We start from the raw sequence: 24,263 nt of genomic DNA, 5'->3' as shown, positions 1-24,263 counted from the left end.
GGATATGATCTCCTAGACAGGTCTACCTTACTCAAACAGCCCTGTCAAAACAGCAGCATGATTGTGTGTTAAGCTATTTGCTTGTCTGGAGGGGCTTTGGTATTTCCTTTTTTGATATGTGCATGTTCGTGTTTGTGTCAGGATATCTTCAAGGTAGCACAGAAACGCTTTGACCCACCATCCACCGCCCCACTATCTTAATTAGTGCGGCGCTAAGCACCTCAACACCGGAAGGGGGCTCAAATCAAAGAGCATGATTTAGGAGTCTTGGGTTCAAAGCCCTGGGCAGAGACTGGACCACGCTGTCTCATATCAGTGAGAAATATTCAAATCGCGTCCTTGTGAGGAAATCAAAGTAAAGCCCCTTAACAAGTAGTTGATTGCTGTGCCTCACAGACAGGAAGCGGCTGTAGCACCTCGTCAGAACTGTGTGCACAAGAATAAGTTCAAGGGCTGGTTAATGGTCATTGAGAATATGGAGGGAAGGTCTTTCTTAGAGAAACCTGGTGATTATATGGTGGCGTAATAATGATGGAGATCGCGCTGCCCTACATGGTTATAGCCAGGCTGTAGACCTATTTCTCTTCTCGCAGAGAAAACATTGGCTTCCCCACTATACGCCAGTCCACACTGCCACTCGTAATGTGAGCTTGGCAGTCTTGCTTGTATGTGTGTGCAAGCAAGTGTGTGTGTGTGTGTGTTTTAGGAGGTCTTCCTAGTCCAACCTAGACCACAGGGATGGGCCGTGTCTCTGACTAACTCCCCACTCTGCCTGAGTGATCAAACTGCTGGAAGCTTCCCGCCATGCCAGTCCCCTCATCAATATAAATTACAGGGGCAGCTGTTCACTGGCAGACTCCTCTCTCCTCTCCTCTCCTCTCCTCTCCTCTCCTCTCCTCTCCTCTCCTCTCATTCAACCAACTGGACTAATCATAGAGCCATCAGAAGGTGAAGTATTCTAGATGAAAACAGATACTCATTGTTCCTATGACTGCGATGTCCTCTCTCAAGTCTAGCTGCTATAAGGAGACTTCTCTCGGTCTGACTGCCCTTCTTTCTTCATTCCCTATAAGGGGCGGCCCCTCGACAGCACTTTCTTTAACCACAAGGCTATAATTCTCAGCAAGAAGTCAGCTGTGGTTTTCCTGTACATTTCCCTGACAGTTTAACATATGCTCTGTTGTTTTGGCTTTTAGTAGCAGTTGATGTTAAAAAAAAAAATTCCCTGTGACAGAGGTGACAACAAGAGATCAAGGGCTTAAATTTGCTATTGTATTTTTTTTCTTCTTGTCTTACTTTGATGCCGGACACCAGATATACGCGGTCACAGTCTCCTACCTCAGCAAGGCTGCGTTGCTGTGAGATGAGTTTCTGTTTGGACCTGTTGAGAGCGATGGTGTGGAGCGGAGGATCAGATGCAGCAGCTGATTACACTGAGATTAGACGTCTCACCTCTAATCTGCCATCAGCAGTCTGGGGCTCTGTCTCACAGCTCGAATAGCAGAGAGCTAGCTAACGCTCACACACACACGTCGTGTAGCCAGGATGCTCGACCTCGAACAGAGCAGATCTCCTGATTACCTCGAGCTAATCCTCTCTCACTCTTGCAGATGAAGTACAATATACTGATTGTCTGGCTAACTGTTCAGACTATGATGCACAATAAAACAAAGGCTTGAGTTTCTACATTAAGTGTATACAAAAGATTCGACAAAACATACAAAATGATTTAATAATACCTCCATATAACAGAAACACTAAACAATATTCGAATAAAAATAAAAAACTGTCCTCAAAAATCACCGTATGATATGAATTTGCAGTCTTAACAATAGCTGAAAAATAATGAAGCATTGTTATTTTATTTTATTTCATTACATTTGCAATATTCAGCCAATCCCCTGTATTAATGTGTACTATGTGTAGTGTGTGCCTGAGTTTAGATTGGGAATAAAGTGGCCAGAGGGAGGCAGTAGTAGTAGTGAATGTAACTCCGGGAAAAGAAAAAAGGAGACAGACGATGCTTCCTCTCTTCAGTTTTACAGATACATTGTAGAGAGTCCCAGTTTTTTCACCCTATATTTATCTCCATTGCGATGACAGACTCCTTTACACTGATTGAGAAACATGGCCTTGCTCCTGCGTCTTAATTTATTTGCTAGCAGCTTGTATTGAGTTTCTCTCGTCTGAGATCCACGCTCACATAGTAATAGCACAGCCAATCTGTTTTGAAGGAAACTGATGATTTAGATTTTTCTCCACAGAAAAACTGAGTGCAGAGTTACAGTGAAATAGTATCAGTCGTTGAGATTCAACTCAAAGTTATAAAGCCAGAGTTTGTAGATTTTTTTTTTTAGCTTTTGTGCATTTGAGATTCCTCTCATAAATGTAGTCTGGTGTATGTTTGGAACAATATGCTAACAGCATTATTAATCCCAATAATGCTCTTTGTGTTCACATGACAGATTTTACCCCCGTAAAGCATCTATTTTACCTCTAAAAGACATCAGATCCTGCTTGGATTTCTGAGTGATAGAATGCTGCTGCATTGGCTCTGTGAATTGAGGTATTTTCAGTTAATCAAACATGAGATTTATGGTCCTTAATAGTGCTGTACATTGCCAATTTAGGCGAATAATATGTCCCAGATGCTGTCTAATTTTGCTTGGCAACAGGCGCACTCCTGTGGAATCGCCCGGGGCAGTGCGAGTTGTCTCTGCATAGCTCAGTTTTCCATGCTCAGTGGCTGTTTGAAGGTATTTCATCACATTGTTGCCTTGATTCAGCTCTGTGGGGATTTGTTAGTTGCACTCATGTGGGAAGTGCATCCAGTACATTGTTAAGCTCGGGCTGATAATGAAGATCAGCCAGCCAGAGTCCCCTGAGCTACGCGGAGAGAGATAGTCTAGTGAGACGCACAGCACAGACATAGTGGAGCAGGACGAGTGCACACAGCAATACACACAGACGCAGAGGAATCATCAGCACAAAGCATACAACACTGAACTGTGCTGTAGTGTATTACAGAAAGGAAAAAAAACACAATACAGTACATTAGATTATTATCAAATATGTTATGCTCTGTTGTTCTTACTAAACATAATTCCAAGTTTGTAAAATTGGCATTATTATGTTTAAACGTTGGTTGAGCAATATTGCAATCATTTTGATGTTGTTGCCCTTTTGTTAGGATTGAAATTGACATTGCGGGGCCCCACTAAGCGCCGGCGCTCTTTCTGTTGAAGTTATTTGATTCTCAGCATGGTACAAGAACTTGTTGTTTCCTCTCCTCCCAGAGCAACATTGAACGCTTAAATTGACGCAATTTCTTTCTCCCACTGTACTGTAGGTTATGTTTCATCTTTCTCTATTTGTTTGTTCCACAAAAACAGTATTCTTTTTGGACATTCTGGTATAATCTATAACAGACGGCTATTTTTTTTTTCATGAAATAGGTCAATGTAATCACAACAGTGAGGGATGGACAGTCAGTGCAAAAGGGAAATCAATAGAGCTATCTATTTGTCGTAAACCAGGCCAGCATGATTTTTCTCCATTTTTCCTCTGGTGCCATACTTTCTCCCCTCCAACACAATATGGCAGGTCCTCATTTTTCGGTAAAAGCATTATGTCTGCCATTTTGTAAAATTGCAAATGGCCTTTGTACATGTGCTTTCTTTGCATACATTTCTGTGGGTGTGGACGCTTCTTTCTATCACCTCCTGGGGGCCCAGGGTGTTTTATAAGGAGGAGAATGCTAAGGGGGAACCGTAGGGGTGCACAACAGCTTTTTGTGGGGGAGCTCTGCTTTTGTTGGCTTTTAATCTGGTTCTTCTCTTGGTGCCGGCTCTTTCAGAGAATTTGCGCCGGAGTGAAGAGAGGCCTCGTCAGCTTTTCCTCACCCTCTCCCTTTTGTGTCTCACTGAAAACTGAAAGGCCCTGTCTTGAAGTGTTGTCAGACCAGAAAACAAGAGTAACTGACATGTGACAAGGACACAATGCTTGGCTGGGCCAGCCAAAGTAAGTGGCCCCATCTGCTGCCGGCGATTTCGCTTCTGCCGGCTGTCTGCCACCTCAGGTGAAAGGGGCCCGGGGACCGTGGAGCTGTGCTGAGATGGTGGCGTCTGCCAGGCGAAGCAGTTGGCATGGCTGGGAGGGCACGGCCGGCCTTGCGCTCACGGCAGCGCACAGCCGGCCAGCCTTTGCACAAGCGCATGGTTATCCGTCACTCATCAGGTTTCCGATGCCTCATCACTTTCCCATGGTGTACTCACACTCAGCGCAGGACAAGATTGTCAGCAGGTAATGAAAGGTTTGATTCATGGAGGGCGACGGAGGCGGAGGTCATGGAGCTCCTCCAGATATGATCCTGACGGATGCTGATGGGGAAGCTTTAAGATGGGGGCCATAATTAAATGTCCTCGTGCCATCATCAAGTTCCTCAGTCGCAGCCATACACATAGTCTGTCCTCTCGTGCTCAGAGCTTATCACTCTGACCAGCATGTATCTGATATTGATTGTCTTCACTTCTCACTGAAGTGCATTTTTGAGACAAATTATACTAAACTGAAGTGGAGCAAAAAAAAATAAAAAATCTATTGTCAGAAATATCCCATTATGTTTTTTTTGGGGGGGTTTTGAAAATTCTGATGCAATATCATGCATGAATTAAGGCAAGTAAAATGAACATATATAATTTCATTCCTGAATTATTCAGAGGAATGTTGTTGAATAATCCATGCAACCAGTAAGATGTCCCCTATAATACAATTATTCTGAACTATCATGTAAGCACCATTTCAAGGTCAGTAATGATCGTCACAGTGCAACAAAGAAAAATAAATATGTTGGGGGAAAAACACAACAAAATAGACTGTTTGAATACCGAGCTTCATATGTGTACTGGAACTTAATTAGATGCATTTGAAGTAAGGATCCCGTCTTTCCAACAAAAATGTGTCACTCTGCTCAGAAACTAAAGTAGAAAAAAAAGTTACATCGACCAAGAAGAAAGCAGAAGTGCTCACAAAAGCTTTCAGTGATATTATACATTGACATTTGTGCTGATCGCATTGTGCACATTTTGTTGAATCTGCTTTATTAGAGAAAGGCTGTTTTTTCCCGTTGCTATTAATTTGTGTTTCTGTGGGTGTGCAGTGCGAGAACAGAGAGATGTGGTTAACCCATTGTGAAGTTAGCCGTCATCATTAAGATTCTACAGATAACAGGCATGCGGATTTCTACTGCTCAGCATTATAGGATCCCAGACATCAAAGGCAGGTTTTCATTCTACTAGGTCTGCGGCAGGAGAAGAAGAAAAAAAAACAGAAAAGGAGACATGGAGTCAGGAAAATAAGGCAGATTGGGGGAAGAGAGGAGAGCATGTATACATACCTGCGCGAGTCAGGTGACACAATGCTCTGTAATGTGTTTTCTACCAGAGAGGGTCCCTCCTGCATAGTTAGCTCCTTGCTAAATCGGCGTCCTCTCTGATTAAGTGGCACGGTCCTTAATAACGCCGGGGCTGGCTGCAGGTTGGTTCACTTTGAAGATCAAGTTCATTTCTCACCACGGTCATTAAAGTGCAGGTCTGCGTGATTCAAATCAATTCACTTATGTGCTTTTTTTTTCCCCTGACTGTCTTTTTTTCTCCTCTCTTACGTGCAACAACATTATCAGCTCATATTTTTATCCAGCCTGCTTTAATATATAAAGGTACTACCAATAGTTTTTTTCTTTGTACAAATGTTGTAATGCTATTTCCAGTTCTATTTCACAGATATCACAATGAAGTTCCCCTTAATTCAGATTACTTTCTCTTTCAGCGTAGTGCCATTATGCTTTTGCCATTACATCAGCGTGAGCTGTTCTACAGTGAGTGTATTGAATGTACAAGAGAGAGAAATATGCTGTTCTCCAGTATTGTGCTGGATTACAGAATCAAGGTCGACTCACAAGACACAGAGCAGCATTATCCCTTAATCCTGTGTTTTGGTTTCAAATAGCCTTTTTACACCTAATCTTCACAAGTAAAATGACAAACATGAATACTGAGGTAGGTATTTAAATGTGCATTACCTGCAATGTTAAGGTCAAAGGCTTATGCTGACTTAAAGTGGCTCTACATTTTGTGAAAGAACAGACAATCATGTGTTTGCCACTTATTTTGTTGCGGCCGTATTACAGAAGACTAGGGAGTCTTGTGATGAAATTTCCCCAGGCGGTTTCAGATGAAGAAGTCTGGGAACTTTTCATCCAAACTATGAATCATTTGTTTGTTTTTCTTTCTTTTTTTTGTGTTGCTTTTACACTCTCACACTATTTTGAATGAAGATGCCATTCTCCCTTTGCTTTAACTTCTCACCAAGTCTCACTCGGCCTGCTGTACTTTGGCACTGGTAGGACAAGCTTCACTGAGTCAACAGATATAGAGAGAGTACACCAGTTACAGCACCGATGCAGTGTCTCCCTTTGACCAGACTGGTCTTAGTCTGTCCGTCAGGCTCAGCTGTGGCAGAGCTGGAGGAAACTTAAAGGTGCTGTGAAAGACTAAAAGTGGGCCAGCCGCTGCTGCCTCCTGTTGACCTACCTTGTTCGGAGGGTCCAGGTACAGACTGATGACAGAACTCCTCCTCAGCGGACCACATTACTAATGTGTGAGGGTGCAAGAGGAGCACACCCAGTGATGAATCACTCCCCTGCACCCATGGCATCCTCATAAGTCAAGAGTAAAAGTGTTGAGAGTGTGCTCAGTAAAAGAGCTCCTTCGTCCCATCCACCGTAGAGAAACTCCATCCAGGGGAAGGGGGAAGGCTAAGTGGTGCACATCGCGAATAGCCTGAAGATCTCCCTCAATCTTGAGGAAAGCATTGGTCCCTCTAGTGGGTCACTTGTTTTTATTAAGCTCATAGAACTTAGGAAAAGTTACTTTCATGCTTGAACAGAGCTGCTTTTTAATAAATGAGAGTAATCTACATTGCGTTGATCTGCACTGCCTCACCGGACCAACTGCAGTACCTGAAGTCGCAGAGAGAACATTAAATATGTGTTAGTTTAAGCTGAAACAGTTTTCTTCTGAGGGTTTCTGCGCTGAGCAGTCACAGAAAAAAGCTCTGCCTCATTACTCACTTTGGTGTTCCAATAGAGAGAATAATGGTGAAATTGTTCAGCCTAAACGCAGAAGAAATATTGAGTAATTTAGAGGTTTTAAAATGTTCTTCTTTTTTTATTGAAAACATCTCTATTGACGCAAATATTGTACATCTCAGTTTGTTTTTTCTGTTTTCTTCTTTTCTTCTATAGCCTTAAGCCAGAAGGTTAACTATTTTAGTTTACACGCCTACCTCCCCCCAGAGCTGATGTCAGGCTATATTGGTGATGCTGTGGGAGTGTGTAAGTTTGACGCCAGGTAATACATCACACACTCCGGGGGGTCTCCCTGGTATGCTCCTCAATAATGAAGTTCATTCGTTAACTTCTCCCTCAAAGGCCAAGTTCCCCTGCTGCCCTTTTCAACAGCTAACGCAACTCTTACCAGAGTCACCCGACCAACAGAAGAAGAACAAAAAAAAAAAAAAACACATCACCATGCTTTTTCCCCCTCGACAGGCTCAGTGGTTGCCTTTGCAGGGCATGAAGAATAAGCAGGTCCATTACCAATCCCTCATGCCTGGTTATAGCCATAATTATCACAGGGAAAATGACCTGCTCTGTTTGGTTTGCCGTGGAGGGGCTGCGCCTTCCTAATCACCTCCTCCTTCCCTCCTGTCGTCCTCATGCCATGGAGATGGAGCTGGTTTTGGGGGAGTCTTGCCAGTTCATTAGAATTCACAGGGTTCCACCTCCCTGCCTAGCCAGGCTAAGCCTCTCACACAGACTGCCATGCCTATGATAATCTCCCCTCCTCGTTCCCTTTCGCTCCTTCTCTCTCTATCCTCCTATCCCTTTCCTTTCTGTCCCCAAGGGCAGCTTCGCACAAAGGAGATGCGGTGCAATTCATTGTTAAATCTGATTTCTATTGATCTATTGAAAGATTGTTCCGTGAGATTTATGATAGCACTCCAGCAGTGCTGATGATCCCTCTTTACCACTGCCTTTTCATCTGATAAACCAAATAAATAAACTGATTTATTCCAGTCACTTAAATGACAACCTTTTGTGAATGTATGAGGCACATATTTCTTTCAAGGCTGTATCAATCAAGTGAACATTCAGTTCCAGTGGGCCGATTGTAAACACTTGTGTTGCTGCTGGAGTGCCCAGAGACGCACAGAAATGGCCTGGCATTTCACTTACTTTAAATTTAGCAGACAAATAACAGCAACAACTACGCAGCCACCAAACAAAATAGCGACTAAAAAGTAGCCGAGGGTGTTTGATGTTTTTCCATTGAAGTGCGGTGCTTATTATATTGTTCAAAGCCTCTTGTCACCACCTCACTCATACCTGCAAGGGGTCATTTCATTTGAGGCAGGCATGCAAGTCTGCCTTAAATTTGAATCGTGGTCAATCCGCGGAGGACAACTATGGCTTTGCTACCACGGTGACACGGTACTTTTGATTGAATTGATTTGGAAATACCAGAGGCTCTTATTTTTGTGTTTGTTCAAAAAAAAAAGATTTAAATTTCACTCTATAAATAACCCTGGCAGTAAAACAAAAGGCTATAGCCTTGTCAACCATTCACTATAAGTACTGTGTTGTTGATTCGGATTACATGACAGTTGACGGGTGTACACTTCACCTATGTAGGAATGATATGCTTTCAGGTTTATTCATTTTGACCCTCCTGTTCTATAAATATTGTGCTTGTGTGTGTTTGTATTGAGTGACGGATAGAAAGAGAGAATAGTGCTGAGCTGGCCCCGGGGTTGCAGTTTATCTAAAGGATGAAGGGCAGTGTATATAGTCATCTGATCAGAGTGTACAGTAACTGTTAAGATTGCAGAAAGCACAATACTTACCTACAGCTGCTACCTTGCTAGACTAGTAGACATACTGCTTTGCTCCGTGGAAAACCCATTAGCCGTAATGACTGAACGGCATTTCCTGTAGCTACACATTATACCATGAAACCCAGGCACAGCAGCGGCATGTAGTATGTTCTTAAACTCTCACTTCTCTTATTCAAACTCTTCTTTAAATGCAACCCTTCGCAGTCCTCTGGACATAACCCAATAGTGTCCTCTATTTTCACTGAAATAGATATTCCCTTTGTTGTCTGTGTGATTTATTGAAGTCTTCCCACAAGTGGAAGCCCCCAGGAAATTGCCTGGAATGGCCCTAAATTGGTTTATGATTGTGTGGTGTGGGCCAGTGCTGTTATGGTTCTAATATTATGCCCTCCACTCCTTGGCATCTATATTAAATTGATCTGTATTGTTTTCATGGAGTGCCTGTTGAAGCTTGTTAATTCTACCGCTGCTTCAGGCTGGTGTTGTGCCTCCAAACACCCAGGTGGCTCTTGTGGTGGAATATAAGCCTCAACTCTCTAAAATACCTCACGACGAGATTCCCACACACAATGAGGAAGTCCATAACTGTATATCCCGTGGAGGTCAAAGGCCGCAGAGTGCAACAGCACCGCAGAGGACAGTTTTGAGGCTGGTCCAGAGCTGTAAGAGTTAACACGGATCAGCTGCATGGTGAGTCTGTGCGTGGAATGGCTACTGACAGACTGCTAATGAGGCCATTATCAGCTCTGGTCCTCTCCTCTCCTCCAGGGGCACCAGTGGATGCTCCGCACCTCATCTCAATTGAATTCCATTCCACAGGGCTTGTTTACAGTAAATACATTTGCTTGAATTAATCCAAGAGGAGTGTGAGACACATGATTGGGCTGGTCTCAATGCACCAATTTAGTGTCTGTACCAGAAACTCTCTCCCTCCTGGAGTCATAGCAACTTCACCATCACGATTTCCATTTTGTACTAAAAGAAATGATTGACTAAAAGGATTCTATCGATGGCTACAGTGATCAGCATATTCATACCCACAGACGTTTGACCATCAGAGCCTTTGTGGCTTAATCAATGCCCTAATGAACAACTATCAGCAGGGTATTGGCATACTGTCACTGCTAATGTGGAGCAGTCAAGGGAGAGTGTGATCAAGAGCAAATGAAGCAGCTTAGCTGGAGACATTTCTCCTTAGGGAGGCCTGGGCTTTTAAGCACAATTATATACAGTTGCAGGCATTTGTTGTAGAGTAGAACAACATCAAGATTGGTTTATTAGTTTTATGTTTTTCTTAAAGGGTAAATTCACCACAATTAAAAATGATATTGTATTATAATACAATTTTGTTTGTCGTGCTCACAGTATTGAAAAAAAGAAAAGAGAGGACAGAGAGATGGGGAATGACGTGCAACAAAGATCCCCACCCAGATTTAGACTACGGACATTGAGTTCCATGGTTCCATGACTTAAACCCTATAAGCCTCCGGACCGCCCCAGAAAGTTTCCAAGTTACTGCGGATAATCTACAGAACTGTCGATGTTTGTTTCTTTGGTAGAATGTAATATGCTTTTTGTTTTTATAATTCGGGAGAACAAACCCGCGTGAAAGCGGATGGATAGGGAAGATATGTTAGAGGACAATTAGACTCGGTGTACCACATCGGTTTTGATGCAACATTTTATAGGTTTTACTCTTTCATTGTTAGAAATAGCCAGTGGCGTTGGTCGTTTCATAATTCTCCTAACATGTAGGGAACTCATTCACAGCATAGATTGTAAGCAGACAAAACATGTGCTCCTGACGCTCAGACGGTAATAAGAATGTTATCCTCTCACATGTTTTTGGATAACCAGCCAGCAAGCGCAACTCCTCCTGCAGTATCATGTTGTTGTTGTTGTTTTTTTCCCTTAACCATAGCTCAGCGTTAAGCCACTGTGTGTCAAGCCACGGTTGGTACACTGATAGAGCAGCTGGTTTCTGAGAGAGAACCACAGATAGTGGCAGTTAGACATGTTCCTGCGTGGGCCTTGGCCCTGACTCATCTGGTGAACTTTGAAGGTCTTGTGGGGAGACGGCAACATTGAAATGAGTTGCCGACAGAGCAGAGACAACTGCCCTGTCTCTGACACCACATTGTTTTGAATAGTTTACCAGGGCCTGTCTACGTGTAGTTTGTATCCCAAGCACGCTCCATTTGATGCTATCAGCCTCTGAATGATATTTTGTTCATTAGACGGTGTGCAATAAGAGACCAGTGTTGACACAACGTGAGTTAATGTGTTTAGTGTCTCTAATGGATCATAGAGGTCCTAATGAAACATTGTCATGGGAAGATTTATGTTGCAAGCTGCTGAGTCCTCATTTCCATTGTATATGTGGTGAGAAGCACCTTTATTCATTCAACAGAACATGATAGAAAACATCAAATGCATGTAGATATTTAGTATGTAAAACGGGAATAAAAAAAAATAAATTGTCAACGCATTGTTGAAAGTGAAAGCATCATAATCCTGTGGCAAAGATACAGTGCTGCTGTTGTGATATTGATGTCAAACCACTGTAGCGATTGTAAAATCAGCCTCTAAAATATCCAAATTTGAAATATTGGTGGTGTTAAAAAAAGTATTTTCCCTGTCATTTTTAGATTTGAAATATTGCAGCGCCTGAAACTGAAGCTGCATGATGTTTGTCTTGAGACGAGATGATATGAGCGCCAGCTTATTTGTGGAAATGCCAAATGCAACGTGGTTATTGGCCAAGGCTGGATTGCACTAAAACCAGAATATTGTATCAGAGAGAGGCAGCTGGTTAGGAGTCAGAACAGATTATCATATGAGAGAGGATGAGCGAGGAGAGGGGGAGGAGAGAGAGAGCGAGAGAGACAGAGAGGTAGGGACTGGAATGGGAAGCAGGGGGCGAGAGTGAGGGGCACAGGAGGGAGAGAAGGAGAAATGATAGCAAGAAACTCATCGCCCGGTCGCTGTGGGGTGGAAGGGATCATCCGAACCCTTCCGTCACTATCTCGCCTTCTTCACCTGTCTAAAAGAGTGTGTGAGAGCCGTCGGAGTGTGTGTGTGTGTGTGTGAGAGAAGGGCAATGCGGGTCCTCTGAGAGGTCACGGGAAGAAGCTGAGGCTCCACTCGTCTTCTCTCTGTGTAGGGCCCACCGCTGCTTGCAGACATCTGGCCTCACACTGATCACTCATATCTACAGACAGGGAGGAGGAGGAGGAGAGCGGAGCGCTTCGATCTTTGAGCCCCAAAAACATTACAGATCCCCCCTCTTATCCATCCTCTCCGCTTTTCCTTTTATTACTTCCGCTCTCTTTTGTTTCCTTGGCTATTTTTCGGCTTCACCTCTCTCTCTCATCCCCGCGTAGCCATTTATCCCCTCCTATGACTTTTTTCTTATCCTTAACATAGCGCTGTTTTTCTTTTCTTTTTTTTTTAATGCAGAAAACCGAGAGAGTAGAAGGGATAGAACAATAGTGTGATAAACTGACGTCTGCTAGAACTGGTTCGGACTTTATCCTTGCACTAAAAAGGATATGCCAAGGGAAGATAGCGAGAGTGCGCTGTGTCTAGCAAGCCGGTATACAAGGCTCTGACTGCAATCAGTGGGAAGAGGGCCAGCTTCCCTGCCTGAGCTCTCAGCGCCCCTACTGGCTGCATGCTGTGCCAATCAAAGGCTAGTGGGTGGGGAGCAGTCAGACATGAACACTGATGTCACAGTCACATGGATTCTGGTGTGGTCATGCTCGGAGGCTGAGAGACAGAGCTGTGCTGGCCAGCTGCTGCTGAGACAGCAGTGGAGGGCTTTGCGCTGGTGATAGTTGTTCTCTTATGGACTCGAAGCTTAATGATGTATTTTGTGATTTCAGCTATGAAAGGTAAGAGAAAAATGCATGCTGATCCTGCACTCTGAGTAACAAGTAGGGAAGTACGGCTCCGCTATTCATAGCCTGCCAACTCTTTGCATTTCATTTGCAAGGCATGAGTGTGACAGAGAGAGAGAGAGGGAGGGAGGAATACAGTAATACTGTGCTTCTGAATGCATGCAAGTGAGCTAGGCTTTTCTAATGTTTCTTTTCATGCATGAACCGATGTGCATATATGTTCTTTATTCAGAAAGAGACACTGAGCTAGACTTATTTAACTTTTTTAAATTTGTAAAGGTATTTTGGTTTGATTCTTTTACTCCTCGTGTGTGTGTGTGTGCTTTCTCGCTGCTACTGTTGTGTGGGGAGCTGTGGAAACCACAGCCGGTGTAATCTTTGCACGTCTCTGACAAGCACAGCTCCTGAGAAGTTTTTTTGGCATTAATGTGAGGTAGCATTTCAGAGAGGGGGTGGGGGCAAAGGGTCGGAAAGGGGGGCCCGGGGGCTCTTGTTGCTATTCTCTCTGTCCCGTTCTTAATCCTGTTGTTCCAGTCCAGAGGATGTGTCTGTTCCGCGGGAAGATGTGCGTGGCAGTGTTGAACGTGGGTCGCAGACGGGCGACAAGGCACTGGCGCGACTGGCAGACTGTGATTCTTTGAGTTGATACTGGTGCATGTGTGTCTGTGTGTATATCTGTGTGTGAGTGTGTTGTGTTCCACTGACCTATTTTTCGGTTAGTCGGGTGTACATATGTGGCCATGAGAGCAGGACTGGGTCCTCCCAGTCGCTGTGATGTTGATCTAGTATGCTTAATCCCAGCTCTTCCACCCCCTCCATCATCCAGGCATACATGCGCACACACACACACACATCCGCACAGACAGACAGTGAAAGTGCAGTCAGACATACAGTACAGCACACACTTCTCTCATGCATGCTTGCACACGCGCACATAATCATGCTCTTCACACATATTAATACACTCAGTCTTCCATATTGAGAAATGTGAACAACCATATCCAAACAAATGCGCTCGTATGCATAATACAGTTAAAAACAATAACATCGATGAGACACAGGCAGCTGTCATTTTGTGTTGAAGGAGAAATGCCAGTAATGATGTCATTTTTGTCTTCCCATCTGACCTGAAATATATTTACATTTGTGCTTCTTTTTTTATATTTACTGTCCAGACAAAAAAGCAATGGAGTATTTTCAAAATACTTAAATGTATACATATTAATATATAGTAATGTATTTATGAATAACCCATGTGTGAAATAATAGGCTTTTATCAAATTTATATATTAGTATTAATATTAGTAGTATTGATAATAACCCTAACAGCATTTCCTAGTTACAGTTTATGTATTTGCATAATAAGTTTGCCATCTGGATGCAGTTAAATATTGTGTTCTTTGTGTGAGAGACTTGCAACTCTGAGCGTAGTGTTAATTTCATCTATTTTTCCCCCTATCGATCACAATGTGTGAGAATTCATTTATGAAGTGAGGCTCACAGTCAGTTGTGAAATTGTGTGAAATTGAGAGGAAGCGCAGTCCTGTATCTCATTTTCAATGAGACGCATATGAAAAATGGCCTTTGACCTAATGTCCTTTATGCAGTTTATAGTGAAGGGCTTTATGAAATCATATTGGTTTTGGACGGAATCGACTGCTGTGTAGCTTTTCTATGACCTTTTTAAATTGTGGCATATACACAACATTTTAATGTGTATATTTCTTCTTTTCCTGACTTAATGCATTTTTTCCTTTTTTAATAAGTACATTTTCTTTATTAGTCATCAGCCGTAAACATGTTGAGATGTTTACTAGTCATTCTATTTCCCTGTCTATATGTCCACTCTGTGCTCTGTCTCACCCCTTATTGGTACGTTCAGTTTAATAGGAGCTGCTGGTGTCATGATGGGACACTGTAGCAATGTCAGAAATTAAATTAAAATATGAACAAGCTGTATAATTGGAAACTAATTTAAACGGCAGTAGTAATTTCTTCCTGAAAATGGTCAGTGAAATGAATGGATGAACAGAACATGACTTTGTTATTATGTTAATTGTGTTCATATTGCATGTGCCTTTTTTTTGTTGATTTAAAAATAAAAAGTTTTTCATACTGTGCACTGCAAAATAATGCTAATATATTATACCAAACATCTCTATGGGTCTCTGTGGCTTTGTCTCTACTCTGCACCCCCCTTTACCCACCTCTTCCTCTCTATTCAGCCTCTACCACACCACTGCCTGCCTCTCAAGTACCTAATTACCTGTAATGGAAACATCCCTCTCATTACCCCATGCAAATTAGCCAGCCTACTCAGCACAATTAGGATGAAAATTCCAATTACATAATTAAAGAAAGTTGTTTGATGTGTAGATTGACAGAAAAGGTAAAACGTGCGTCTCATCCTCAGTACATATAATTAACCCTTCACAAAGAGCATCATTGTGACGAGGTATACATAGCGGTGGGGAATGTAACTGAGTACTTTTACTCAAGTACTTGAGTATTTCCTGTTTATGACATGTTATACTTCTAGTCCAAATGTTTTACTGCACCACGTTTATCTGACAATAGTTACCTGACAAATTCAGATTCTACATGCAAAACAGAAGAACATTAGAACATTTAAAATATGTGTTTTAAAAATGTTAACTACCCATCAGTATGTAACATATGATGATTAGTCAGTGAATCTTTGTCTTAAGTTATAGTAAACTGAATCATTTTGAAGTCTGGACTGTTTGTCGGTAAAAAAACAAGACATTTGAAGGTGTCGCTTTGAGCTCTGGGTAATTGTGATTGACATATCGAACTATTTTCTTACGTCTTACTAAACGGATTGATCAAGAAAATAAAACGCATATTTAAAAAAAATGGTATAGTAATATTTGTATAGTATAATGTATAATTAGATATACTAAATGCACCCATAGGGGCTATTTATCTGCGTTGGATACTTTTATATTTGTATTTTCCAGTTAATTCTTATAACTTTACTCAAAACAGAGTATTTTTTAAATTGTGGTATTAGCACTTCTAGTAAAATAAAGGATCTGAGTATTTCTTCCATCACTGCAAAGCAGCAATGTTTTAAAAGTGTCGAAAGCAAGGCACAGTGCATGCAGACTGCACATTAATATGTGATTTAACACGAGTGTGTACCAGACTGTAAAAAATGTGCTGGGGCCGTAGAGAAGCTAAAGCCAAATATCTTGTGATAGGCGCTGTAAGGCTATGTTAACAAGGCTGTAAATATTTGCTGTAGATTTGGTACTCTTTGTCTCTTTCTATCAGTGGCCGATTGAGGTGCTCACTACCCAGTGCTGCAGGCTCTCACACATTAAAGCAGAGGTTAACAAGATTGGCTATTATCCAGTTAGGGACTGAGGACATGAAGAGCTGAAGGAAAAATCGCCACAGATTAAGGGGAAGACAAATATAGCATAAGTCACCTGTAAGGATTTAAAATAAAAGCCCCATTTACAAAGAGAGTTTTTTAAGAAGTGTTCATATTTATTTTAGTCTGATTAAAATAATTTGAGTTTGAACGTGAACATAATTCCGATATTCGAAACAGTACCCTAAAATGACATTTGCATTCATGAAATTTGTTTACATTCAATTTCACCTTCTTTTTACACGTTGCAGTCAAATTTATAAGATAAAATCGAAGCAGTGGAGAGACGAGCAAGAGTCGCTCTGACAGATGGAGGCTGCGTTCTTTAGCCCTCTCTCTTGCCTCTTAGCTGGCTGAAGAAGTGGAATGGCGTCCCCACAGGTTATTAAAGTGTGTGAGGTGTGCCAGTCTTTGCTGCGCACACTGAGACGAACATCCTGGCCGTCTGACTGTGTGTGGAGGGACTGGTTAATGAGATATTGACTGCCCATTGAGAGCATGGATTTTTGATTTGGCTCCATAGAAGTTGGGAGGATAGGGAGGTGCACTCTGGAGAGGAGAGGAGAGATGGCCATTAATTCTAAATTCAATTATTTTATAGTTATAGTTAGTATTGTTTGTGACAATTTGTCTTTGGATAATTGTAGTAATCCTTCTTTTGAAATTATTATTATAAATAACAAATCACATAGTATATCATCATAATCAATCATGTATGTGCATGTGAATATAAATTAAAATACTTACAAAATGATATGAGTAAGAACATACATTCTTAATCTGCATAATTCATTAAAAAAAGTACATCAATTTACAGAAGGGCTTAATTGCTATAGCCATACTTTAAAAGGTATATGCTAAAAAATGTATAGCTCACGATTGATTCACTATGGAATTGATTTTTCTATACATTGAGTCTTTGCAACAACCAAATACAAATGAATACAGTCTTTTTATACTCATATCTGAGTATAGTTTGTACAAACATTAATCTGCGACTCCATCCATCCAAGCCATTGGTAGTGTGCCAGGCAGCTCTGTCAGTCATCTCGTCTTGTCAGTCACACCTTGTGGCTTTGACAGATTAGATTAGATCCAATCACAGGCGAGGTTAAATGACTCTCCTGTCCTATGCCCAATCAAACAGCAGGGTACAACAAACAACAGCGGCTCAAGATAACCATTGGGCTACATGAGAGGATTTTTGTTCATTCTGAAACGTTCACTCCGAGTTCAGTCAGGGTTCTCAATTTGGCTCCCCAGTCAGGTAAAAAACTGAGCTGGGCTTAGTCAAACGCCTCTAACTTAAGGGTAATTTCCTGCGTTACTTTCACTCAGTATTTCAGGAGTCACTTATAGATCCTTTGAAGTGTCTCCCTGTCATGCAGCATTTAGCTGCTGATAGAATACTCCCACTGTCAGCACTCCTTAGATAATCATATACCACAGTCCATGGAGTTAAAGAACATTTCACTTTCTTTTTTCCCTCTTTCTTCCTGTAGCTTCCGCTGTCGAATGTGTGAAGTGAGTAGGGATTGGGATGTATTTCACTGTTCACAGAAACCGTTTGCTTTACATTCTACGTGATTGTTATGTTTGGTCAGTTACAGTGCTTATGTGCATACTCTGTGGACTTATTAGCTTCATAATAAGAATAAATATATTTGATTATATATATCTTCAGCCGGACTTGCCCCGTTTTACCCTCATAGGCTTTGCCCCATGGGGCTCAGAAGTTAACAGTGTTTTAAGAGATTGAAGAGTGAAGTTTTTCCTCCTGTACTTTCATTCTGAGCGTGTTTCGTACCATTGGCTTTCTCTCTCTGTGGGCCTCTGGAGGGCTGTCCATTGGCTTTTTGAAGTTGCATCAAAGAGGAAATGGGGGAGAAAAAGCATTATTGATTTTGCGTTTTGTCTGACTCAAACACTGAGGACAGAAAAACACATAAGGAGTTAGGTGTCGGCAATGGGGCAGCTCCGTCTCTTGTGTGTGAGCCAGAGGGAGACGGGGGAGAAACTGAAAAGCGGTAGAAGGTGAGGAGTAACACCAGACAACACTAATGCATCTCTCCCGAGAGACGTATGCTCAGCCCTCTCGCTTCCTTCGTCCTGTCCTTTCTGGTTTTAATGGTAGAGTAAATAAAGCCCATTACAGTACGGCTGGAGACAAAACCTCCGTCTATCCCCGCCGTGCGCGATAGCTTTTACTCCTCCTGCATCAGGCCGGTGACTCCCGAGCTCTGACAGCATTCTCCAGTTGACCTGCTTTTCCATGAAACACCAAGCTGCTCTCTTCTCAGTTGTAATCAGATCTCCCTGCTAGGCAAGCGTGCCAGCTGCAGGCAAGAAGAGGAGTATTGTTTGTGTGGTTTATCACCTTTCTCCTCCTCCTGTGTCAGCGCAGCAGAGGTGAGATGAGAGTGGAGTACTTTTCTGTTAATGTGACCTATAGGGTTGACCAAAAAGGAGCTCTCGGTGACAGCCGCTGATAAGAGCTGTCACTATTATGGCTAACACAGCACTTTTGCTATGGACATATGGTACAGCCATGTTCTGTGAACTTGATTGAAAGTGATTTCCTAGGTCGCACATACGGATGTCTATGGAATTTGTATTAAGAGACTGTAAATAGTGATGACGTTGTCAGAATTGCAGCAAAAGTATGCTGTATAGTCGGGGAGCCTGGACGGGGTCAGAGGTCACGGCATGCTAAGTCACACTCCCCTCTGCTCCATGGAGAGCGACTGCGGCATCTAGGTACCCTGGCGGGGAACAAAGGATGAAAAATGAGAGGTGCACAGAATTTTGATGAGATGAGGGAGCAGGCAGCTTTATAACAAAGATCGTCACAACATGCGCTCCGCTGCTTGATTACAAAAGGGAGAGAAGTTTGTGAGGCGTTTGATTACGTGTCCCAGCAGAGGCCATTAGGGGTTCTACTTGTAGGATGGCATCATCTACACTCATCTGATGCGGCGTCTGCGCTGATGAAAAAACAAGGATTTGTGAATCCTCCTGAGCACTAGGGGGTGCTCTTCAAGATAGACAAATAATGTGAATAATTAGAGTTTTGAAGTTGCTACAGTCTCCTAACTTTGCTGTCATTGGTGCAGCAGATTGTAATAGGGCATGTTTGAATCTCCCAGAGGGAACCTGTACAGGCCAGAGTGAAAACTAACTCTCAAGGTTAGCATTAGGCCCTCCTCACCCCAACTAAGATGCATGAAAGGAATTGTATCATCATAAATAACAAAGAAAAACAGCCTTGCTCGAACAGTCTGCTTAAGATTGATTTTTTATGCACATGCATTCATTTGAAATAAAAGAAATGCTGTTTCAGTGCTAATTGCAAAGATGAAAGGAAGTAGAATGTGCAAGGCAATGAACTTTGTTTAAAGGCGCCGCGCATGGCTTATTCAGGGACATGGTGCTTTAATGAACTCCAACCCCATTTATGGAATCGTAGAGTTTGTTTTGAAATTGAAACTGTATTTACACGGTTACATACAAGAGAAAGAGGTTGCACTCCTTTGCACGTGTCTGGCTCAACATGGTAATTCAGCGAGTCAGGCAGCAGAGACAACTAAACAATGCGTGTCCTAGACAATGAGAGTGTGCATGTTTCCCAGCTGGAGCAAAAGGGGTTAACTGGCTGTGGAGAGATCCTTGACCTATCTGAGATGAGCTCCCCGCCCCCTCTAGCAATGTGGAATATCTGATTGCTGATTATGAGTTTATTCCCCATCGTGCTGAGCCTTTTGCATGTCAGGATCCATCCCTCCCCAACTGAACTGATTAAGGAGCTGTAGATGATGCTCCAGCTCTCAGCAACTGCTGAAAGACTCTCAGAGAGCCTGGTAATCTGCAGTGCAGCTGGCAATCACCCACCACTGACTCTTTTTGAGCATTTCTGGGTTGTTTTGTTGTTTTCAAGTGGGTATTTTGGCATATTGTTGTCTTTATTCCCCTGGGCTTCTTGTTTCTGGATGAGAGCTTTCCTAGTGCTGAGCGCAGGTCGTTGTCAACCTGGCTGCTCAGCTCAGCCCAGTCCAGTCCTCAACAACAGCAGCGTCAGCAGAGACCCTCGCTCAAAGTCTCAGGCTGTGCTTGTGATCTCCCTCTTACAGGAGCCTAATTTGGGCAAAAAAACACATCTTCATCCCTGATGTAAAAAAGCTCTCCCTTTACTCATTTTCAGAGCTCCCAGAATCCAATACACGGCACAATGTCGTCAGATAAATTGAAAGAAATGGCTCCTCAAAAAAAATGTGTCCTCGTGTAAACTTTGAAGGGTTTATATGGCATTCAATGGATTTCTGTCACAAGGAAACAAATATAGTTTTTCTAGCAAAAAGACTGGCACGACTGCTTTATTTGCTTGCAGGGATCTGTCGCTTAGTTACAAATCAGCAGCTGTCGTCTCTAAGTTTTGTTTTTGTCAATAGTTGGAGGGGAGAAGAAGACCGCCCTGTTCCTACTGCGCTGAAGGCTGTTTTAATCTCTTTAATGTGTGACTTGGGGCAAAAGAGGAGGAATTTGCCCAAACAAAGCATTCTCAATTACTATCAAAGCTGCACAGCCCACTGCTAATGACGTACAACTGTCATAAGAATCACCCACAGTTTTACTGCTTATTTCTTCAATGCTTAAATGTTTTGTTATTTATGGACAATGCAGTCATATACCGCATATAAACAAAATTATTACCAGCAATATTACACAGGTACACATAGTCTAAAAACGGAGGAAGAAAAACTTGCTCTTGTGTATTTGTATTTCAAGGCTTATGTTACCGCCTCTTTCTGCAGTCAACAGTAAAGTTAATGGAGTTCCAGATGTGACACCATCAGTCTCAGTAAACAAATGGCTATTGTCTGAGCTCTGCTTCCCTGTGTAAATGAAATGTTTTAAGGTGTTACACTGCTGTGATAAAAGACACCAGAGTCTGAACCACAGTGAGAAGTGATGGGTGGGAAGGTCCTCCCGGACTCTGCATGTTTGTGTGCGAATTTATTGCAGGGTATGTTATTTGTTTTTTTATGATAAAAGTCTTTATTACGTTATTATAAAATGAAATGATTTTGTATGTATTTTTTTGTATTTATGCAAATATTTATTGCGTGCAACAGTATAGTTAAGTTTCATTCATTTTTAGGGAATACATTGCTAAATCTCATTATCGTCATGCTTAGATTTTAATTTCAGTTAAATTTCTTTGTTACATAAAGCACAGGCAAATTCTTCTTAATATTTCGTCACATCCTGTCTCAGCCTCATTGTTCTGGATCATATCAGCTGTCACTGCGGATAAACCAAAGGTAAGAGGGGAAACAGGCAAAGGCATGATGGGATGATTTTCCTCAAATTGACGATGATCAGAGTCAAACTACTGTACGTTTGACATACCTTGCCCACTTGAGTGGGTAAGGAAGTTGCTTTTTTCATCTTTTGACACATGATTGCATCGGGCCGTTCTGCTTTGATCTCAGCATGGATTTTCTTTTTCTTTCTCTTGATGTGGGATTATTATAATTTATACATAAGGGATTTTGTTTTTTTCTTGAACCTCAGCAAACTTGAGTAAACATGGTATACATAGAAGATTAACATTGTATTCATTTACACATTCTCATTAGCGAGCCCTAAGGTAATTAATCAGAGGCCGTGTATATAAGGAGATAGACACCGTTCAAATAATGTATTCCTTTCTACTCTTACCGAGTGTGAGAAAAAGTGTCTGATCAATTTCCCCCTTAGATGTAGCTCTTTGAAGACATGCAGTGTCTTATGAGAGCACCGCCACAGTATTTATTCTCCAGAAACTGAAGGCTGCAGACCTTGAATATACTGTACAAACATTGCCGGGCATTGTTGCCTCAGCCTAATAGCCCACAAGTCCCTCTAAATATAGAAACTGTATAACCCCAATGTAACCCATACAGTTGTAAAACATTCACTTTGCACTTTGTAGTCACTCTACTGTTGATGTAAACAGAAAATAGCCATGGTGATTTCACTTAAAATACAGAAGTAATACAGTTTGCTTTTCGAGTAGAGGGCCAAAAGGCTTTACTGTTTGCCTCTCATTCACCCTTTCACACAGTCACACGTGGCAGTGTGCTACCATGCGTGGCGCTTGCCTGACCAGTGTTATGTTCATTGGCTTACCCAAGAACTCTTTTTGCTATTCCAAGTGCAGCAGTGTGGTGTAACATATACTGTACTGCAAATGGTACCCGACACCCACAGTAGTGCCTCAATAAGGTCCAACATATTGCCTCTCTTTAATGTAAAACAAAGGCTCAATCTGGCGTGTACAACAATTCTGCCAGGGATCAAATGTAGATAGCTTCAGGCTTTAATTGCAACCATTATAAATTAATTTTGTTTCTACATGAATGTGCCTAGAGGGTAGTCCCAGTCGCTGATTGAATAATTAGTAGCTGCCCTGTAAATCACATGCTAACTCCACATGTTTGCAAGCGCATATTGAATGAATGTCCTGGAAAGCGCAATTTTAGATGATGTCAAGTCTCTTTGTAACACGTGTTAACATCCGTTTATTGTAGACGCGAACAGTTATTTTCTCATGTCGTGTCATGTAGTTGAGGTAGAGAACATTATTAAGCCATCCAACTACTTGTCTTACGCTCATAAATTAGATGATCCTGAAAATCTGAAACTATACACATCTGTGTGTTTCTTGTTTTGGTCAAGAATTTCAAAGATCCCAGCACTGTGAGCCTTTTATTCCCCTACATAAATGCATTAACATAAACAAGTTTCCTTGAGATTTTTAGCTTGGTTCCATCACACTAAAAGCAGAGGTGGTGTATTTCAGCAGCTCAGTTTCTCTCCGAGGCAATCCGGAGATTGTTCAGTTTGTACTGTAAACTGAATGTTATCCATAGGCAACAGATATTTTATGGCTGTTACAGATGTACGTCCGTAAGATAGATTTGATGTCACAATAGTATATCCCTTGAGCAACCACAAAAGCCTCCATTGATGAGGGGTTTATTTTTAAAACTACAGGAAAGGCTTTCTGCAGATTAATTCCAGTGTATGGTTCCCATTGTGGGAGAAACAAATTGGGCTTTACGGAATTAGTGTTTGCTGCATAAATCTCAAATCTATTCCTGAAACATACGATTGTATTTAATGTGATTGGATGCTTCTTCGTTTGCATTTGAGCGAAAAAGGAGGCAAAGGTTTCTCGGGTTGGATTAGTGCGCCAAGTACAGTAATGATGGCTCGATGTTTCTCCATTGACCCAGGTGTGTTGTCTAAATACAATATGGATGTGCAGGGCTGCCTGTGTACTCCAGTGCTGGGAGACTATTTGCTGAAGGTCATTTGGGATCATAGCGTGCCATTAATAATTCCTGAAAGCATCCAACATCTCCATCTGTTGTGCTTCATCCATCGCTCCACTTGAAAGACAAAGGCAGCCTCTGCAGGTAAGCATTAAACCTGCCTCCAGGCTAAGATGTTGGAGGTGGAGATTCTTTGCTGAGAGAACATAACTCTGGTCATCAGGTCATGCTGCTCATATATTAGCCAATTATTGTTTGTATGTTTGCTCACACAGCTTGACCCTATGAACACATAGGTAAACAAAGACTTGTAGACGCTCACTTACTGTGTATTTTGGCTATTGAGTGTGTGTGTTTTTCAGCTTTCACTAGCTGAATCCAGTGGACATGTGTGGTACAGTAATCACACACACACACACACACACACACACCTTTGCAAGCTACCGGCCTCTCTACAGGGAAGCAATTACCACCCTCTGTTGAGTCTAGCCGGTCAGCGTGACAGGGTGTTACCGGAGAAATTATCAAAGCTGATTTTAAACGAAGCATTTAATTACGTGCACTGTGTGTGTTCGTGTGTGTGTGTGTGTAGCTGACCGAATAACACGTATTCACCTGTGCACCGGGCATTCGGTGTAGTGAAATCTAAACAGGTCTCAATGACAGGCCCGCTTCAGATACGTGGGAGTCCTG

The 24,263-nt window shown here is 42.1% G+C and overlaps 1 protein-coding gene across 3 annotated transcripts in view; it reads left to right on the top strand.

Moving 5' to 3' along the window:
• roraa (RAR-related orphan receptor A, paralog a) overlaps positions 1 to 24,263 on the top strand; it is a gene marked incomplete at its 5' end in the record, with an annotated part of 173,063 nt that overhangs the window by 114,491 nt on the left and 34,309 nt on the right. The window contains one exon of one of the 3 annotated variants that reach the window (XM_079162934.1): positions 12,818 to 12,848. The exons of the other annotated variants lie outside the window; for them this stretch is intronic. Coding sequence (XP_079019060.1) covers positions 12,818 to 12,848 — 31 coding nt within the window. Of the gene's footprint in view, positions 1 to 12,817; positions 12,849 to 24,263 lie in introns of those variants that run through there. 3 annotated transcript variants of the gene reach the window in all.

This window comes from Pholis gunnellus (genome assembly GCF_910591455.1).
Source record: "Pholis gunnellus genome assembly, chromosome: 7".
Lineage (NCBI taxonomy): Eukaryota > Metazoa > Chordata > Actinopteri > Perciformes > Pholidae > Pholis > Pholis gunnellus.
The sequence above is the reverse complement of the archived record's forward strand: the minus strand, read 5'-3'. Positions and strand labels throughout refer to the sequence as shown.